Source organism: Olea europaea, chromosome 10, assembly GCF_002742605.1.
Source record: "Olea europaea var. sylvestris chromosome 10, O_europaea_v1, whole genome shotgun sequence".
Lineage (NCBI taxonomy): Eukaryota > Viridiplantae > Streptophyta > Magnoliopsida > Lamiales > Oleaceae > Olea > Olea europaea.
Genome location: NC_036246.1, coordinates 1608522 through 1623648, shown reverse-complemented (window position 1 = coordinate 1623648; position 15127 = coordinate 1608522). Strand labels below are relative to the sequence as shown.

The 15127-nt window shown below is 37.3% G+C and overlaps 2 protein-coding genes across 4 annotated transcripts; both read left to right on the top strand.

Annotated features, from left to right (window-relative positions):
* The first annotated feature begins 453 nt into the window (after positions 1-453).
* On the top strand, positions 454-5705 carry LOC111400822 (peptidyl serine alpha-galactosyltransferase-like). Its single transcript, XM_023028236.1, has 7 exons — positions 454-764; positions 935-1105; positions 1748-1991; positions 2779-3254; positions 3775-3939; positions 4026-4269; positions 4465-5705. The coding sequence occupies exons 1-7, from the start codon at positions 466-468 to the stop codon at positions 5176-5178; spliced, it is 2313 nt and encodes a 770-aa protein (XP_022884004.1). The 5' UTR covers positions 454-465; the 3' UTR covers positions 5179-5705.
* An 863-nt stretch (positions 5706-6568) lies between these two features.
* LOC111400820 (protein WVD2-like 7) lies at positions 6569-9551 on the top strand. Of its 3 annotated transcripts, none has more exons than XM_023028233.1 (9): positions 6569-6789; positions 7040-7555; positions 7669-8022; positions 8123-8181; positions 8260-8340; positions 8500-8602; positions 8695-8757; positions 8847-8957; positions 9041-9551. In XM_023028233.1, exons 1-9 carry the CDS (start codon positions 6721-6723, stop codon positions 9263-9265), a joined length of 1581 nt encoding a protein of 526 aa, XP_022884001.1. In that variant the 5' UTR covers positions 6569-6720; the 3' UTR covers positions 9266-9551. The 3 variants fall into 3 exon arrangements, with proteins under 3 accessions (XP_022884001.1, XP_022884003.1, XP_022884002.1); XM_023028235.1 differs by having other exon boundaries at positions 6570-6789; positions 7058-7555; XM_023028234.1 differs by having other exon boundaries at positions 6570-6789; positions 8266-8340.
* Positions 9552-15127: the final 5576 nt, after the last annotated feature.

Here is a 15127-nt window from a genome sequence, read left to right as displayed (position 1 = left end):
ATGGGTGTTGGACACCTCGTATGACTCAGTGACAGACTTTCCGAAGTGTTTTAGATAGGGGCGTAACGGGTATCTTTCACAAGTTGCCACCATGAATTTTTCTAGCTCTGGACTGATTCTGAAGTGTAAAGGGGTAATCTATTCTAGTTGATGTAAGAACGAAACTATTGTCACGAAAGGAAAGGCGTTTATGGAAATCTTCCCAAAAAGAAAAGAACTGAACAAAAAATTGTCCCGAGATTCTGCCTTCTAAAGTTAGACTGTGTCAGCAAATCTCCGATAAATACAAACAATACTCTCCTCTCTCTCAAATGTCCAATCAAGAGTAGACATTATCCTGCTTTACAGGAATATAATTGAAAGATATGCATAATTAAAGAAAAAGACAGCCTTTGATTCTCTACAGAACATAAAATTCAGATCTTTATAAACAAAAACCATTTACGAGATTCTTTATATGTAATAATGAAAATGGAGAGAATTCTAGTGTTATTTGTTGTAGGGATGATGATGAATGGTTGGCGGGCCCAAGCCCAAAATTCGGGGGCCAGGAGGATTCACACTCTTGTCTCGGTAGAGTGCCAGTACTCCTACGATTGGCAGACCGTGGGCCTCTTGCACAGATATCGCAAGGCCCACCAGCCCGGCCCCATTACCCGGCTCCTAAGCTGCGCAGAGGAGGAGAGAAAGAGTTACATGGGAATGCATTTGGCCCCCAGACTTGAGGTCCCCTCCATAAGTAGGCACCCCAAGACTGGTGATTGGTACTGCATTAACGTGTTTGTCTTTGCATTTTCTGGAGACTCATATAATTGCTTTAAATTTCACGAGAGTTTTCATTTGACCGTCTCATTTTTGCATTATTTAGACGGGTGGCTTCTGCATTTTTTTTTAATTTTTAATTTTTTAATTTTTAATTTGTGGGTTGTGATAGGTATTCTACAATTAATAAACAAGCTGGGATTGTGCATTGGCTAAAACATAGCAAGGATGCAGAAAATGTGGATTGGTTAGTAATTTTAGATGCAACCACGATCATTCGAATCCCAATTGTACCGCGGGAACTTGGTGCTGAGAAAGGCAAATCTGTTGCTGGATATTATCGGTAAGACTGATGATCTGTGTATGGATTCATTTTAGTGGGGACTAAGGTTAGAATTCTATAGTATTGGTAGATTTTCATGAATTATGACGTGTATTTGTTTACTGAATTTCGTTTTGTTCTTAAATCTCATCAGTTGACAGCACACTGACAGATTATTGCTCGATTCTCAAATGATTTGATGTCATCTTTAAACTGTTACTGTAATTGGCCGGCAATCATTGAATGAATTTGTACTTAATGAACATGTTGGATTGCTTGCTTATACGCTTCATTCCACTTACGTTAATTTCTGATGATGAAAAGGGAACTCTGTATATGTGCTATCGAGAGATTTTGAAAGTATTATGTGCATGTTAATTGACAGAAATGCTAAATTATGAGGAGGAACGAAGTCAGTGAAAAAAAAGTCGATCTTTACTTAGCTCAATGAGGACACGATGGATAGTAAGATGTTCTAATTTTAAGCCAAAAGAGATAAAGAGACTAGAATTACCCAATGTACTTCTTTTGTGATGTTTATTTCCTACTAACAATATTTTCATCAGTACTAAAAAAAATAAAAAAATCTTTCATAGCTTTCTTATATTTTTCAGCAGTGCTTCCTTGTAGAATATATTCATAAAAAGTATATTTCTTGGACAGATACTTGGTTGGATGTGACAACATTCTCGATAAATTTCACACCAAGCACCCTGAACTCTGTGACAAGGTCGGTGGGCTATTAGCCATGCATATAGATGATCTTCGAGCTTTGGCACCCTTATGGCTCGCAAAAACTGAAGAAGTACGAGAAGATAGAGCCCATTGGGATACAAATTATACTGGTGACATATATGGAACAGCATGGATCTGTGAAATGTATGGATATTCATTTGGTGCGTCCAAGGTAAATTGATCCTTCTTATCCTATAATGCCCAATTTTTTCGTCCAACTGTAGGCATACATATAATGCCTGTATGGTATGTAGTATTGAACAAGATTCGATTGTATAATACAAGAAGCTTCTTCTTCTTCTTTTTTTCTCTTCACTTTCCAATCATCTTTATCAAACTTGCCAATATTGTGAAGTTCCTTCTCCTATACAGATACGTAAACAGGTTAATATATACGTACATGAATAGGTGGTATGCTTTATCAGGTGGGACTCCACCACAAGATAAATGATAACTTGATGAATGGTGATTTACCTGGGGTATACTCCCTGGGAGGGCATCGATCCCATTCTTTTACACTATGGCATCCAGTTTAGTGTTGGAAAGTGGTCATTCAATAAATTACATCACCGTGAAGACAATATTGTGTATAATTGTGGCTATCTCTTTCCCGAACCTCCTTACCCTAGAGAGGTTAATAAAGTGCTTGTTGAAATGAACGATAATTTTAGGATGGCTTCAATCTCTATACTTCGTTGTCTTCAAGTATGAGCATTAAATGTGTGGCTTATTCTTAAGAATAAGCCACAAATGTGTGGCTTATTTTTAAATGTGGACTAACCTATATTCAAAATAAGTCAAGTCAAGCCACAAATTTGGAGCTTATTTTAGAGCATAAGCCACCCCAAACATGCTTTGTGTCATTAATAGGTTAAGCAACCTGAAGTCTTGAAAACAACCTTGCATGCTGATCTCTCGTGCAAATTGCTAGTTTTATCTTTTAGTACATTTTTTTGCAGGTAAAAAAAATGGAAGCCGATTTAAACAAAAGGAGGGCACTATTTCTTAGCATTGAATGTATAAATACTCTGAATGAAGGCCTATTGATACGACATGCAGCACATGGTTTCCCTAAGCCTAAGTGGTCAAAATACATGAGTTTCTTGAGGAGCAAAACATTTGCGGAACTAACTCGACCTAAATTATTGGCTCCTAGAAATCGTCGAATCATGGAAGTTAAAGGACGGTCAGAAGTTGATGGTGAGCCTGCAAAGTCGTACCCAAAAATTCATACCATTTTCTCAACAGAGTGCTCCACTTACTATGATTGGCAAACTGTGGGGCTTGTCCACAGTTTTCACCTGAGTGGCCAGCCTGGAAATATCACGAGGCTTCTTAGTTGTACAGAAGAGGACTTGAAGCAGTATAAAGGACTCAATATAGCTCCCACCCATTATTTTCCATCAATGAGCCGGCATCCAGTAACTGGCGATTGGTAATGTCTTTTGCATTTGCTGAAATTCTCATTCAACGATATGAAGCTTTGCCTATGTTCATTTGAACAGAAAAATATTACTAAACTTATGATTACATAAAGCTTGAGAAGAAAACAATATCAAGACAAGCAAATGTCTGAGTTTGTGCATGTAATAGTTGTCTGTGACTCTGTCCTACTGGGACTTTTCTTGAACAAGACCAACTGAATTTGAAATGAATTTGTGTTCTTTTTAGTTTGCATTTGTTCTCTATGACCACCCTCCATTCCCTTTCTTTCTATATCCCTAACTGGCTCCAACCTCCAAACCCCACAGGGAAAAAAAAGAAGAGAGAGAGAACCTAAAAAACACAGACAAAATAATAATGCGTTTAGTGTGTTTGGTAGGAGGCAGGACTCCGCAATATAATCAAATCCTTAAAACTATCTAATGCTATCTATTCCTCCCCACCATATATGCTATTAATAACCTAGGAGCACCTTAGTAGATAGTAACACGGTTTCATTTGTTGCACATCAGGTATCCTGCAATACATAAACCAGCTGGAGTTGTGCATTGGCTGGATCATGCAAAGATTGATGCTGAGTACATAGTAATCCTTGAATCTGACATGATTATGAGAGGACCTATTACACCATGGGAGTTCAATGCAGCTCCTGGCAGGCCCGTTGCAACTCCTTATGAGTAAGATTGAAGTATTTGTTTTATCCTGCCCACGTCCTGGGAATACCATGAGTTAGTCACGCGGATCCTTTTATATACTATTTCAGATACCTGATTGGCTGTGACAATGAGCTTGCAAAAATCCATACCAATAATCCTGATGCTTGCAACAAGGTTGGAGGTGTGATCATAATGCATATAAGCGACCTCAGGAGATTGGCTTCACTTTGGCTCCGTAAAACTGAAGAGCTCCGGGCTGATACAGCTCATTGGTCTAGAAACATAACTGGGGACGTTTATGAATCTGGTTGGATTAGCGAGATGTATGGTTACTCTTTTGGAGCAGCCGAGGTATTTTAGCTCCTTACTGATTATTAGAATAATATTTAACCATTTAGCGAAAGGAAGATTATTAGAACTGCCGAAACTATTTATGGCTGCATTAAACTTGTACTGCTAGCATTCACTGCTTCAGTATAATGCAAGATGTTGAAAAAATAATATTTTTATGATAGCTTGTTACCTGTATAAATATTATCGATGCAGTTGAATTTGCGGCATGTCATAAGAAACGAGCTCCTGATATACCCAGGATATGTTCCTGTGCCTGGAGTCGAGTACAGAATATTTCACTATGGTTTGGAATTTAGGGTTGCTGACTGGAGCTTCGATAAAGCGAGATGGAGACACGTGGATTTGGTTAATAAATGCTGGGCAAAGTTTCCTGACCCTCCTGATCCATCGATCCTTGACCAGTCTGACGAGGGAGCGTTTCAGCGCGACTTGCTTAGCATAGAGTGTGCAATTAAATTGAACGAAGCTCTACATGTATACCATGAAAGTAAGAACTGCTCGAATCTTACTTCCTTGTCCAGTCCAAACCCCAAGACCCCAGTTTCCACTTCACTGCACGCTCCAAATCGAGGAACACCTGATCCCAGTTCATTACAACCTCCAAATCGAGAGACCAGTAGTGAAATTACAACTTCTCGGAAATTAGGAAAGTTTGATGATGCCTCGAGACATTATTCCAACCCAGGGAATGAATCTCAGGAATTATTGCTACCCTCAGTTAACAATCAAATATTAACTTCCATGAAAATTTGGATCATCATGCTTTGGGCAGTTGCAGTCTTTGGTTTTGTCGCATTGATGTCAGTGACGCTTTCCAGTCGTAAAGGGCAGAAAAGAAGAGGTAAAAGTTTTAAGATAAAAGGGAAGAACCACGCAATTGGGTTTGTGGGACATGAATGGTCATGATCAACATCTCCGGAATGCTGAAATATCATAGAGGATGAGAGCCTGATATATATTGCACATACAGTTCTTTTGTGACGAAAAGAAAATCATACCGGGGGGTGATCCAACAGCTGCATAGTCGAGCTGAAATGTGTCAATACACAAGTGCGGCTCTATCTGCAGTAGTGGATTTTGTGTATGTAAATGAAGGTTGAGTTCTTGGATTACTGGATTGTTTCATATTGCAGCATAATTCGGATCACAATTTGGCATTATCTACTGATTAACTACCAGTTTTGGTAATGTCTGATGTTAGGGCAAGTACTCCTGGAGCATAAAACAGCGTTATACTTAAGAGACGGTATGATAAGCAATAAATGTCCATGAGATTTTCTTTTTGTAGCTTCTGTTATTTGTTTTGTGCTTCTCTATAATGCATATCCATTGTTACACAAGCCATGTTGTTTCAAAGAAAGGGTATGTTCTTCCCATTCTCTTACTTTAGCTCATGTTGGTGTAGCTACAAATTAGATTTTGATAAAAGTTAATGAAATATATGGTTAAAAAGTTGTGATTCACATGAAATATATGGTTAAAATTAATTATGATTTTAACGTAAATTTTAATTTACTACTCTTTAAGCTATATGAAACAGGGGCTGATCTCGATAGATTTTTTTTACGCCTGCATACATGAAAATGGTTAATAGGACTTGCTACAAAATTGAAAGGAAAGTGTTCACTTTTTACAAATTAAAAGTTTATGATGATTGTACTACCTCATTGAAAATTAGCGTCAATAAAATTACGCCTCTGTTTGATTCCCATTCTTTGGCTATAAAAATGAAAAATATGACAGTTATCCATCATATCAAATCATCATATTTGACTTTCTATTTATTGTGAGGATCCTGTAATGATTATATTTTTCATTCTTATTTTTACAAAATGGATACCAAACGGGGCTTAAATGGATTTTGTAGATGGGCTGACGTCATGTTCTTCGAAGGGATGAGTTCACTCTAGAAGGACAGCCAGCACAGAGAGCCATGATGGTTCAATCTGATATAGCAACAAAAAGTGGTTCAGCCCTTAACCTACGATTGCGACTTCAACCAACACTCCTTTTAGCAATATGCGCTTTATAAACAATCATAGCATAAACCCGCTTTTAGTTTCTTTTTAAAATTTAAAATCCAACGGTTGATATGGTTAACCAAAACCCTAATTCACATTAAAAATTCAAAAAAGTAGAACGTTACGATTCTTGATTAATTTAAGACATGTGGGACCCATACCAAAATGCAAAAAATGTAAAAAAATTTCCTCAATATGTGGCCTACTCTACAACTTTTGCCTACTGCCTTTTCATTTGAATTTCAAATTTAAGGCTGAGATAAAGCTGTCCTGTTTGTGTCACCGATACCGAAAGGCCCAAAAAAATAAAAATAATAATAAAAATAAAACGACAAAAACATCACACCTAAGGTCAGAGTTTTCTGGGATTTGTAATTTTCAATTGTTGTTGTGTTGTGAGCTTCTCATTCTGCAAACCTGCAAACAAATGGGAGACTCGGCGAGTCTTATGCATGGCTTCTCTTATGCTTCTGCCATACCCAATGAAGCCAGACAGGTATAATATAAGTATCCCACTTCATATTTTCAAATCTTCAGACCAGAAATTCAACTTGCAAATAATTACTTATTTTGATGCATTTACTTCTTAGGTTTCTTGTTCTTGAATGCTGATAAATTTTGCTAGTAATAATGTATTTTGAATATGAAAAGAATTTTGTAACAATGGGCTGAAAATTGGCGGACTTCTTCGGAAAAAATAACAAATCTTAAATTGTATGTTTAAAGAATTTAAGTTCATCGATTAGATGGGCTATGAATTACAGGGGAACCCGATGCACGCTCTTGGGGAGTCAATTTCATTTGGGAGGTTTATGTCGGAATCTTTGTCTTGGGAAAAATGGTCCTCCTTTTCATCCCACAAGCGTTACGTTGAAGAGGCCGAAAGGTATTCGCAGCCGGGATCTGTGGCGCAGAAGAAGGCTTTTTTTGAAGCTCATTACAAGAGAATTGCTGCTCAAAAAGCAGCAGCAGCAGCTTTAGTTGATCAAGAAAATGCCTCCAATAATGTTATAGATAGTGGGGATCATGCTAATGATTTGCAAGCAGCCGATGAACGAGGGGACGAGGTTAATGCCGGTGAACACGGTGCCATTGCTGAATCAAATGAAGTAGAAACTGGGAAAGATGGTGTAATTGAGGCCTCAGGGGAGACTCCGGTGAGGGAAAATTCGTCGAACAAGGTTTATAATGTTGAGAACAAAGATTCAGCTTCTGGCTCAGAGACTAGTGGAACACCCCAGATGGAGAAACCTCTGTTGAAGGTAATACATATTTAATGCCTTTGAATTTTTTCGCTGATGACATGTTTAATACACACAGTTCGATCTGATCCCATCTAATATAATATTGTGCACTAAACATGTCAATGCATCAGAATTCCGACCAACAAGAAGATAATCCATCAGTGACAAGCAAGAAAAGATCAGCTCTTTCTTCATTCAAGTCATCTATTCACCGTAAGACGTCTAAAGTTCCGTATACACCTGCCAAGCCAATTACTCCTCATTTCGAGACAGAACATATTGTCACAAGGAAGTCTAATGTGGACTCTATGGATAAAAACAAGTCCTCTCAGAAATCTCTACGTGCATTGATTAATATAGTTCCTGCTAAAGAACCAGATAAAGTCTCAATTCCTTCGAACGAAAGAACTGAAAGTTCAGGTGTTCCCCCAATTCCACCCAAGACAAAAAAAGATTGTGCGACTCCTCTGAAGACTCCGATTGGGGTACCTCTCAATTTACGTCGCAGAATGTTTTTTTCTTCGGCCTGTTTGAGTAGAAAATTGTTTTCAGCATGCTAAGATTAATGCTTGTTATCTTTTGCAGGCGGCTAAATATGGTTTGTTAAAGTATAATGCAGCAACTCCTCGATCCGAAGATAGAAGGTACAAGAAGTTAATTAACTCAATACAGTTATTTGATGACAAGTGAAAATTTGAAACTAATTTCACAATGTCTATAAGTTTCAGGAACAAAGCACCAATCAATCCCTCAGCTTTAGGAAGCAAAACAAGCGGCCCCAAATGGCATATTTTATCGGCAGTGTAAGTTCAAATGATATGCAAATCTCTCCCGAAACAATTCACGTAAATCAGTGTGTTGGCTCTTCAATTTTTTTTTTTTTTTTTTTCCTTCCACATATTGTATCTAGGGGTTAAACCCTTCTTATACTTAGTTTTGGTACCAATATGTTTGTATATTAGTTGCCCCAAGTCATTTACTACCTACCGGAACAAATTACAATCACCAACTTTATCCACTCCATTTATTCTGAGGACGGAAGAAAGAGCTGCCAGAAGAAAACAGGCAAGGGTGCTCGTTTCCTATTCTAGACCTCATTTTCAAACATATTTTTTGACTTAATAGTATGCTCATTTTCTTCCTTCCAACGATTTCAGAAACTTGAGGAGAAATTCAATGCTAAGGAGGCACCAAAGATGCAACTACAAACGAAACTAAGGGTTGGAATACTCTTGATGCCGGTCTTTTTTCTTCTGTACTTCGTGATTGGATCCCGTTTCTATGATTGAAGAGCCTTTTATATATGCAGGAGAAAGCAGGAAATGAATTTAGAAAATTGCGTCAAAGCTTTTGCTTCAAAGCTCGTCCGCTACCTGATTTTTACAAGGAACGAGAAATACCAAAAAATCAGATGAAAAAGGTTTCTCCGTTTCTAATAAATACCACCTCAAACTTTGGAAATGTTACGACTCAATTACTTGATTTTTACTATTACTATTTCAGAGTTCACAATCCCAGCCGGAGCCACTGGGGAAAACATATTCAAGCAAGAAGCAAGGCATTGTCTCAATGCCGCCACCTCCTCCCCCTCCAACATTTTTGACAAAGAAGAATGGTACTTCCAAGAATGTATCATCGAAAAAGAAAATTGTAATCCCCGGCGATTTTCTTACATCAAAACCAGAAAGGATCAATCATGAAAACAGAACCCCAAATATTCAGCCATGATGAAAACGTGTGCATGTTTTCTTTGTATCTTCCTGGGGAATCATTCACAATTATGCATTGTCGTCTGTGGAGGAACTCCTAACTTTTGGAATCACAAGTAATTCGATAGTTGTAGAGTTCCATTTGGGCTAAGGAAGGATTATTGCTACATGTTTCATTGTACACAAATTTATGATAAAATGATAAGCTCATGAAATAGTATTTTCTTCATTAAGGGTAGTTAGATGCATAGAAGTGAACAAGAATAGACTATACAATAGTCAAAATTTTAGTTGAATTTTCTTCTTTCTCCCTATTTGAGCTTGTGTAATCCAACCTACTACACCAGCCATGAGCGTTTTGCGATCATTTATCTAAATGTCTAATGGAAGATTGTTTAATTCCTATGGTAAAAGGAATCATTTCATACGACCACAAACTCATTCAAGAAAGTGTATAATATGTTCATTTGCACCACATGAATCAAATTTCTTCCACCAGGCACCAACTGTCATTTTCATCCAACGGTTCGACGACAAATCCCACTTCACGGAAACTCATTTGATCATCATTATCATATTCATCCGTCATTTCAATTTCTTCATTCACCTCTTCAAAATAACCAGCTTCCCTCCGGATTCTGGTTAAGCATAATGAACAATCACATTCATAATGTTCGATATTAGAACTATCATCCATACAAGGATAAGTCTTATCTTGTCCTTGGCAGAACAGCCGGAAATTTTAAAGCCAGCTTCATCCACGATTCGTCTAGTGATCAATGATGATCTGAGCTTTTGGACTCTCGTGACCTTGGAAACTGGGTGAGTATGGCAGCCCAAACACCTCAGCCGACTGCCGGTGATTGACGGTGAGCCCAGCTTGATAACAAACCTTAGGTCTGGCCGAGTGTTCAAAGGTAATGGTAGGTGATGCTACCAAAAATCGTACCTGTTGATTTTTCGAGCTTGAGGATTTTGAATGAGCACAATCGTAGTCTTTCGATTCCTGAAACAAAGGCAATGAGATGTGTTCTCGTCGCCCCTCCGATGCTTAAGTCAGAAAGGAAATTATATGCGTGAGGCTGTAAACTAGAGATTAATGAAAACGTACCTAAATAATGACCCATGGTTCTGTATTTATAGTAGTAGGTGACGTTCTCCTAGTGGGACTCAACTAGCTGGGTATCTTTCTCTTTCGACGTCCTATTAGGTAAAGGAGTTGGACTAATGTCATAATTATGTTTGGGAAAGAGTCCTTGTGGGAGTCAAGTGTCGAAGTAATATGGTAAGAGTTAGAGTCCCAATTACATAGGAGTCTTATTAGGTCAGTAATAACAATCGTAGGCTGCAGGGAGAAACTATCCCGAGGACCGCTCTTACTTGAGGACAAGTCCATGAAAATGTGGATATATAAAGGCCGGAATTGCTCGAGCATGTATCCCTAGGATAGTTTTAATCTCGAGCACAACAGGTGGAATCGCAAGGGATTTATGAGAGATGTCCTTGGGATAAGTGTTCGAGCATACCCAAAACTTGCCATATCAGTAGGATTGGGTTGATCCGGACCAAGCCGTGTTGGCGTCCCTCTCTTTTCATCTTTGGTTGGGTTCTTGCGAGGTTAATTGAAGTGGCTACGGAATGCGTAGGTTTAAATAGAGAGATTCTTGAAAATTTTAGCAGCAAGGAGGTTAATCGGTTCATCAACTCATTGAGCGTTGCCCGTACATAAAACAACTAGCTCTTTTAGAAAGAAAATATATTTGTATATTTAAATTTCTTGAAAAGAAAATGTATATTTTGCACGTAAAAATCTACATTGATAGACATTCGAAGTGATTATTAATGGCCACAGGGCAGAAGAGATAAAAGAGGATATTCGACATTTATAGAAATGGATTGCCTTTGTATCTCGAAAGAGGTGATTGTTAATCTCAAACACTGAATTTTCAGCTAAAGAAACCACACAATAGGAGGAGGTGAAACAATATATACCAAGTTCCCAAGTAAGGATTTCAAAAAAACATTCCCAGCAGTGAATCCCACAATGTTGAGTTTAGTCGATGGAAAGAAATGGAGATCATCAGTAACAGTTCTTTTAGGATAATGAAAAGCTCATTTGCAAGCTTGCCAATGACTGCATCATTAGTATTTGAAAAAAAAAAAAAAAAAAGACTTGAATGGGTGACATTGTAGGAGATATCAGGTCGAGTCACTGTCATATATTGAAGAGCCCTAATTGTACTATGATACAAAGTTGGGTAAGGCATTGGATCACCATAATGCAAGGAAAGAGACTTACTAGTGCTCATTGAAGTACGATGACTCCTAGCATTTTCCTTTTTGGAACAAGAAAGCAATTCATCAATGTATTCGGAATGAGATAGATAAGAGTCCATTGGCATTTCATTGAGCTTCAATGCCCTAGAAAATGGTGTCAAAGGCCAAGGATCTTTAAGATAAATAATTGTTGATTGTTACCAGTGATAATGAAGTCATCTGCATGGATAGAATGAATACCAATAAATGACCCCATCGAAGAATGAAGAGAGATGTATCTGCATTAATATATTCATTAATTTATGTGGTAATTACACTGGATGTCATTTTTTGGCTTTGCATTTACAAAAATGTCACCTTTTAACAGTTTTGACCAAATTATCACTTTATGACTTTTATGGCCCTCAAAAAAAATTGAAATACCTTGGATGTCCTTAATTAAAATTGATTTGACTAGATGAAAGAATAGTACAAAAAGTTAATTTGCATCACATCAAAAGCTCCCATCTCACTACTTACAAGAAAAAAAATAAAGATTTGAAAACTAAAAAGGTAAAAATATTCATTCATATAGCAACTAAAGCCCAAAATCTAAACGGCTCTCAATTTCCTCTCTCGCTCAAGATCGTCCGTGATTGCCAAAATATCCATTTTTGTCCAAGTTTGTTGGTCTAAAAAGTTCACAGTTTACTCTGGCAACCATGCTGAAGCCCTAAGCCTATGTACATTTTATTGAAATTATAAGGAATCTACTTAAACTTAGGAGAATTGTTGAAAATCAATATCTACTTTTTGGTATGTTTCTTTTTATTTTATTTTTTTCTAACTTGATTTGGATATTTTCGTGTTCCCTTAAGGAAAAAAAAATGTTGTGATTCAAAAAGAGATTATCTTGATTCATGGAATTTTTCTTGTTGATGGTGGGAAGATAGAAATGTTGGTTTGGTTGCAAGTTCATTGTAATTTTTATCTTTACTTTCTTATAACTGATATCATGAAGTCTAGCGAACTATCCTTGTGAACCACAAATTTTGGTGTGCAATGAGATAGCTGTAATGTAAATGGACTTCTTGCACTTCTTAATCAACAAACAATGGTCAAGCCCTTATTAGTTAATGGTAGAAGATTAACCATGGGTAAGAATAAATGTCTCTTCACTATACATAGTATTTTAATATAACTATTAAAAATGTGAATATTACAAGTTTACAATTGGGCCTTTGTTTATTTTCAGTTTTCTTCTTGTTTTCTCTCTCTGAAATGAAGAAGGAAATTAATTAGGTCAGCTGGAAAACTAGAGAGGAAACACCATAACTCTTGATAGACACTTGATAGCATACTTGTGAATTTAATGTTTCGTTCTCGACATTTTATCTTTTGACAAGTTCATGTGTCGAGAATTACTGAGATTAATTGTCGGGAACGATAGTTCGGTCCTTACCTCAGCTCAGTGTGTTTCACATTAATTTCGATCTTACATAAGTAAATTCTTAAAGGGTGACTTGAAGTAACATGAGTGATACTCGTTGTATGCATTTGGTGGAAATCTTGATTGACACTTGACATATCTTTCGTTTCCATGTTTATGTTACGTGTGTCATAACCTTTCTTTCACTTGCAATCCACTTGTTGTGTGTGGTACTCGTTGTATTCGAGTGGAACTCTTGATAGACATTTCATAGCATACTTGTGGTTTTGCGGCTAGAAATATTATGTTATGGTCTGACGCATTCATTTCTTGTTTTGTCTTTGCAGACATGGATTTCGAGCCTCTTGTTCAGGAGACAGTGACTTGTGTTGGTTTGGGGGACGGTGACAACGAGGAAGTTCCCTACGCTGGTATGGGAAACGTTGAGCAAGACTCAATTGCTTCCGCTAGCGGCATGGCGGAGGGGGACGTAAGTTTCTTGTGGGAAAATTTTGATCTGATTAATTACGATTAGTGGTACAAATTTCGATTAAATGTTTAGGGCCCTCTACAATATTTTGTAGGCGGTGCTAGTGAAATGCCGTGGAGGCCACCACAGCCGTGCCCGAGGATATGCCACCTATCTCAAAGATGATGTGATCTGCACGCCTACGACGTCCTGCACTATCTACTAGGACTCCGTACATGAGGGAGATTGCAAAAAAGGAAAAAAATAAGTGAGTAGTTCTTTTTTTTTTGTCAACTTCGACAGTACAATTGCATTCAAAAACTTAAATGCCATGAAATTTGGAACCTGATGTATAATTACACTTATTGAGCTCGTACTAGATGCAATAAAACTCTACTCTGATACATTTTATAATGCAAATGGATTGAATCACAAACTCTACACACCTTTTTGGAAATTCTATCAAACGTTTTGTTATTTTGTGAGGTGATCAATAAAGATAGCATGGACCCAAACGGTATTACATTTCTTCACCTTGTTTTCTACGTGCTTTATCTCGGAATACTCATTTTACTGATGTGTGATGGCGTATGTACATATTCGTACTCATGACCTGAACAAGCATCGAAGTGTTGGTCGACAGGTTCTTGATGTAATGGGAGGTGGAACCAGTCGATGTACATATCAAAGAAAGAGTGACGTTGACAATGTTTTACTTTGGGTGACTATGGAGAATGCACGGAGGAACATTTTGTTTTACATAATTGTATATTTATTTTTTGGGAAATGTTGGTTATGTTCAAGGGGTATTCACTGTCAAAGAAACTGTGTGAATTTAATACGAAAAATATTGGTACGGAAACTGTTTTTAGCGCACTTTGTAAGTTTCTTACTTTTTTGAACTCATTCGACCTAGAGATTAAAACTGATATCTAATTGAAAAATGAAAATTTGTGCATTTTATAAGTTTCTTGCTTTCGAAAAATGAGGAAATTGGAGCATTTTATAAGTTTCTCGCTTTCAAAAAAATGAAAATTATAAGTTTGACAAATATCCGGATTGTAGTTTATAAATGAAAATTATAAAGATTATAAGTTTCTCGTTTTTGGAGAAATTGAATTAATGCATTTTATAAGTTTCTCCTTGAAAACACCAATAAGAAAATGATAGTGAATGTCTGACCAATACAAATACACTTTGTGGTTGAAGGCATAATCCATCCCTTGAAAGACTAGAGAAGTTCTTGTGAGACTCCCATGTTGAAACAGTTAGTAATACGAAATAATGGGTTCATCCACCTCCAGCAACGAATCATTCAACCTCAATATGCATTCGCTGATACTGGGTTCGCCACTAAATTTCCCATCGTTTTATCCTCGAACGATGAGGAGGTAAGTGTTGAGCACCATGGTGCCGAGTTCGACGAAGTGTCAAGTACAGAATTGGCTGTCTCATCTTCCACATCCAAAAATAATTGTCATAAGCTCAGAAGATTCTGATGGATAAAGTGGGGAAGAAGCTTGAAATGTCGATAGCAATGCAAGTGTGCAATAAATGACCCTTTTGTAGGAAATTATGTATAGTTTTTTGTGGTAAGGATGATTTTGGTCACGTCCTCTGCATACGTGCAACAATAGCATGTCCATAATGGGTAACCGCTATAGCGTATTTTTGAAAGCCGCTATTGTTCCCAACTATCGAAAATTACAGAACCCATATGTCGGGAA

Bases quoted from the DNA above. Each gene is read 5' to 3' on its own strand.
- LOC111400822 (XM_023028236.1), top strand. From the start codon at position 466: ATGAAAATGGAGAGAATTCTAGTGTTATTTGTTGTAGGGATGATGATG. The intron at 1,106-1,747 runs GTAAGACTGATG...TTTCTTGGACAG, and splicing joins TCTGTTGCTGGATATTATCG to ATACTTGGTTGGATGTGACA. The intron at 3,940-4,025 runs GTAAGATTGAAG...ATACTATTTCAG, and splicing joins CCCGTTGCAACTCCTTATGA to ATACCTGATTGGCTGTGACA.
- LOC111400820 (XM_023028233.1), top strand. From the start codon at position 6,721: ATGGGAGACTCGGCGAGTCTTATGCATGGCTTCTCTTATGCTTCTGCC. The intron at 8,182-8,259 runs GTACAAGAAGTT...AATGTCTATAAG, and splicing joins CCTCGATCCGAAGATAGAAG to TTTCAGGAACAAAGCACCAA. The intron at 8,341-8,499 runs GTAAGTTCAAAT...TTTGTATATTAG, and splicing joins TGGCATATTTTATCGGCAGT to TTGCCCCAAGTCATTTACTA.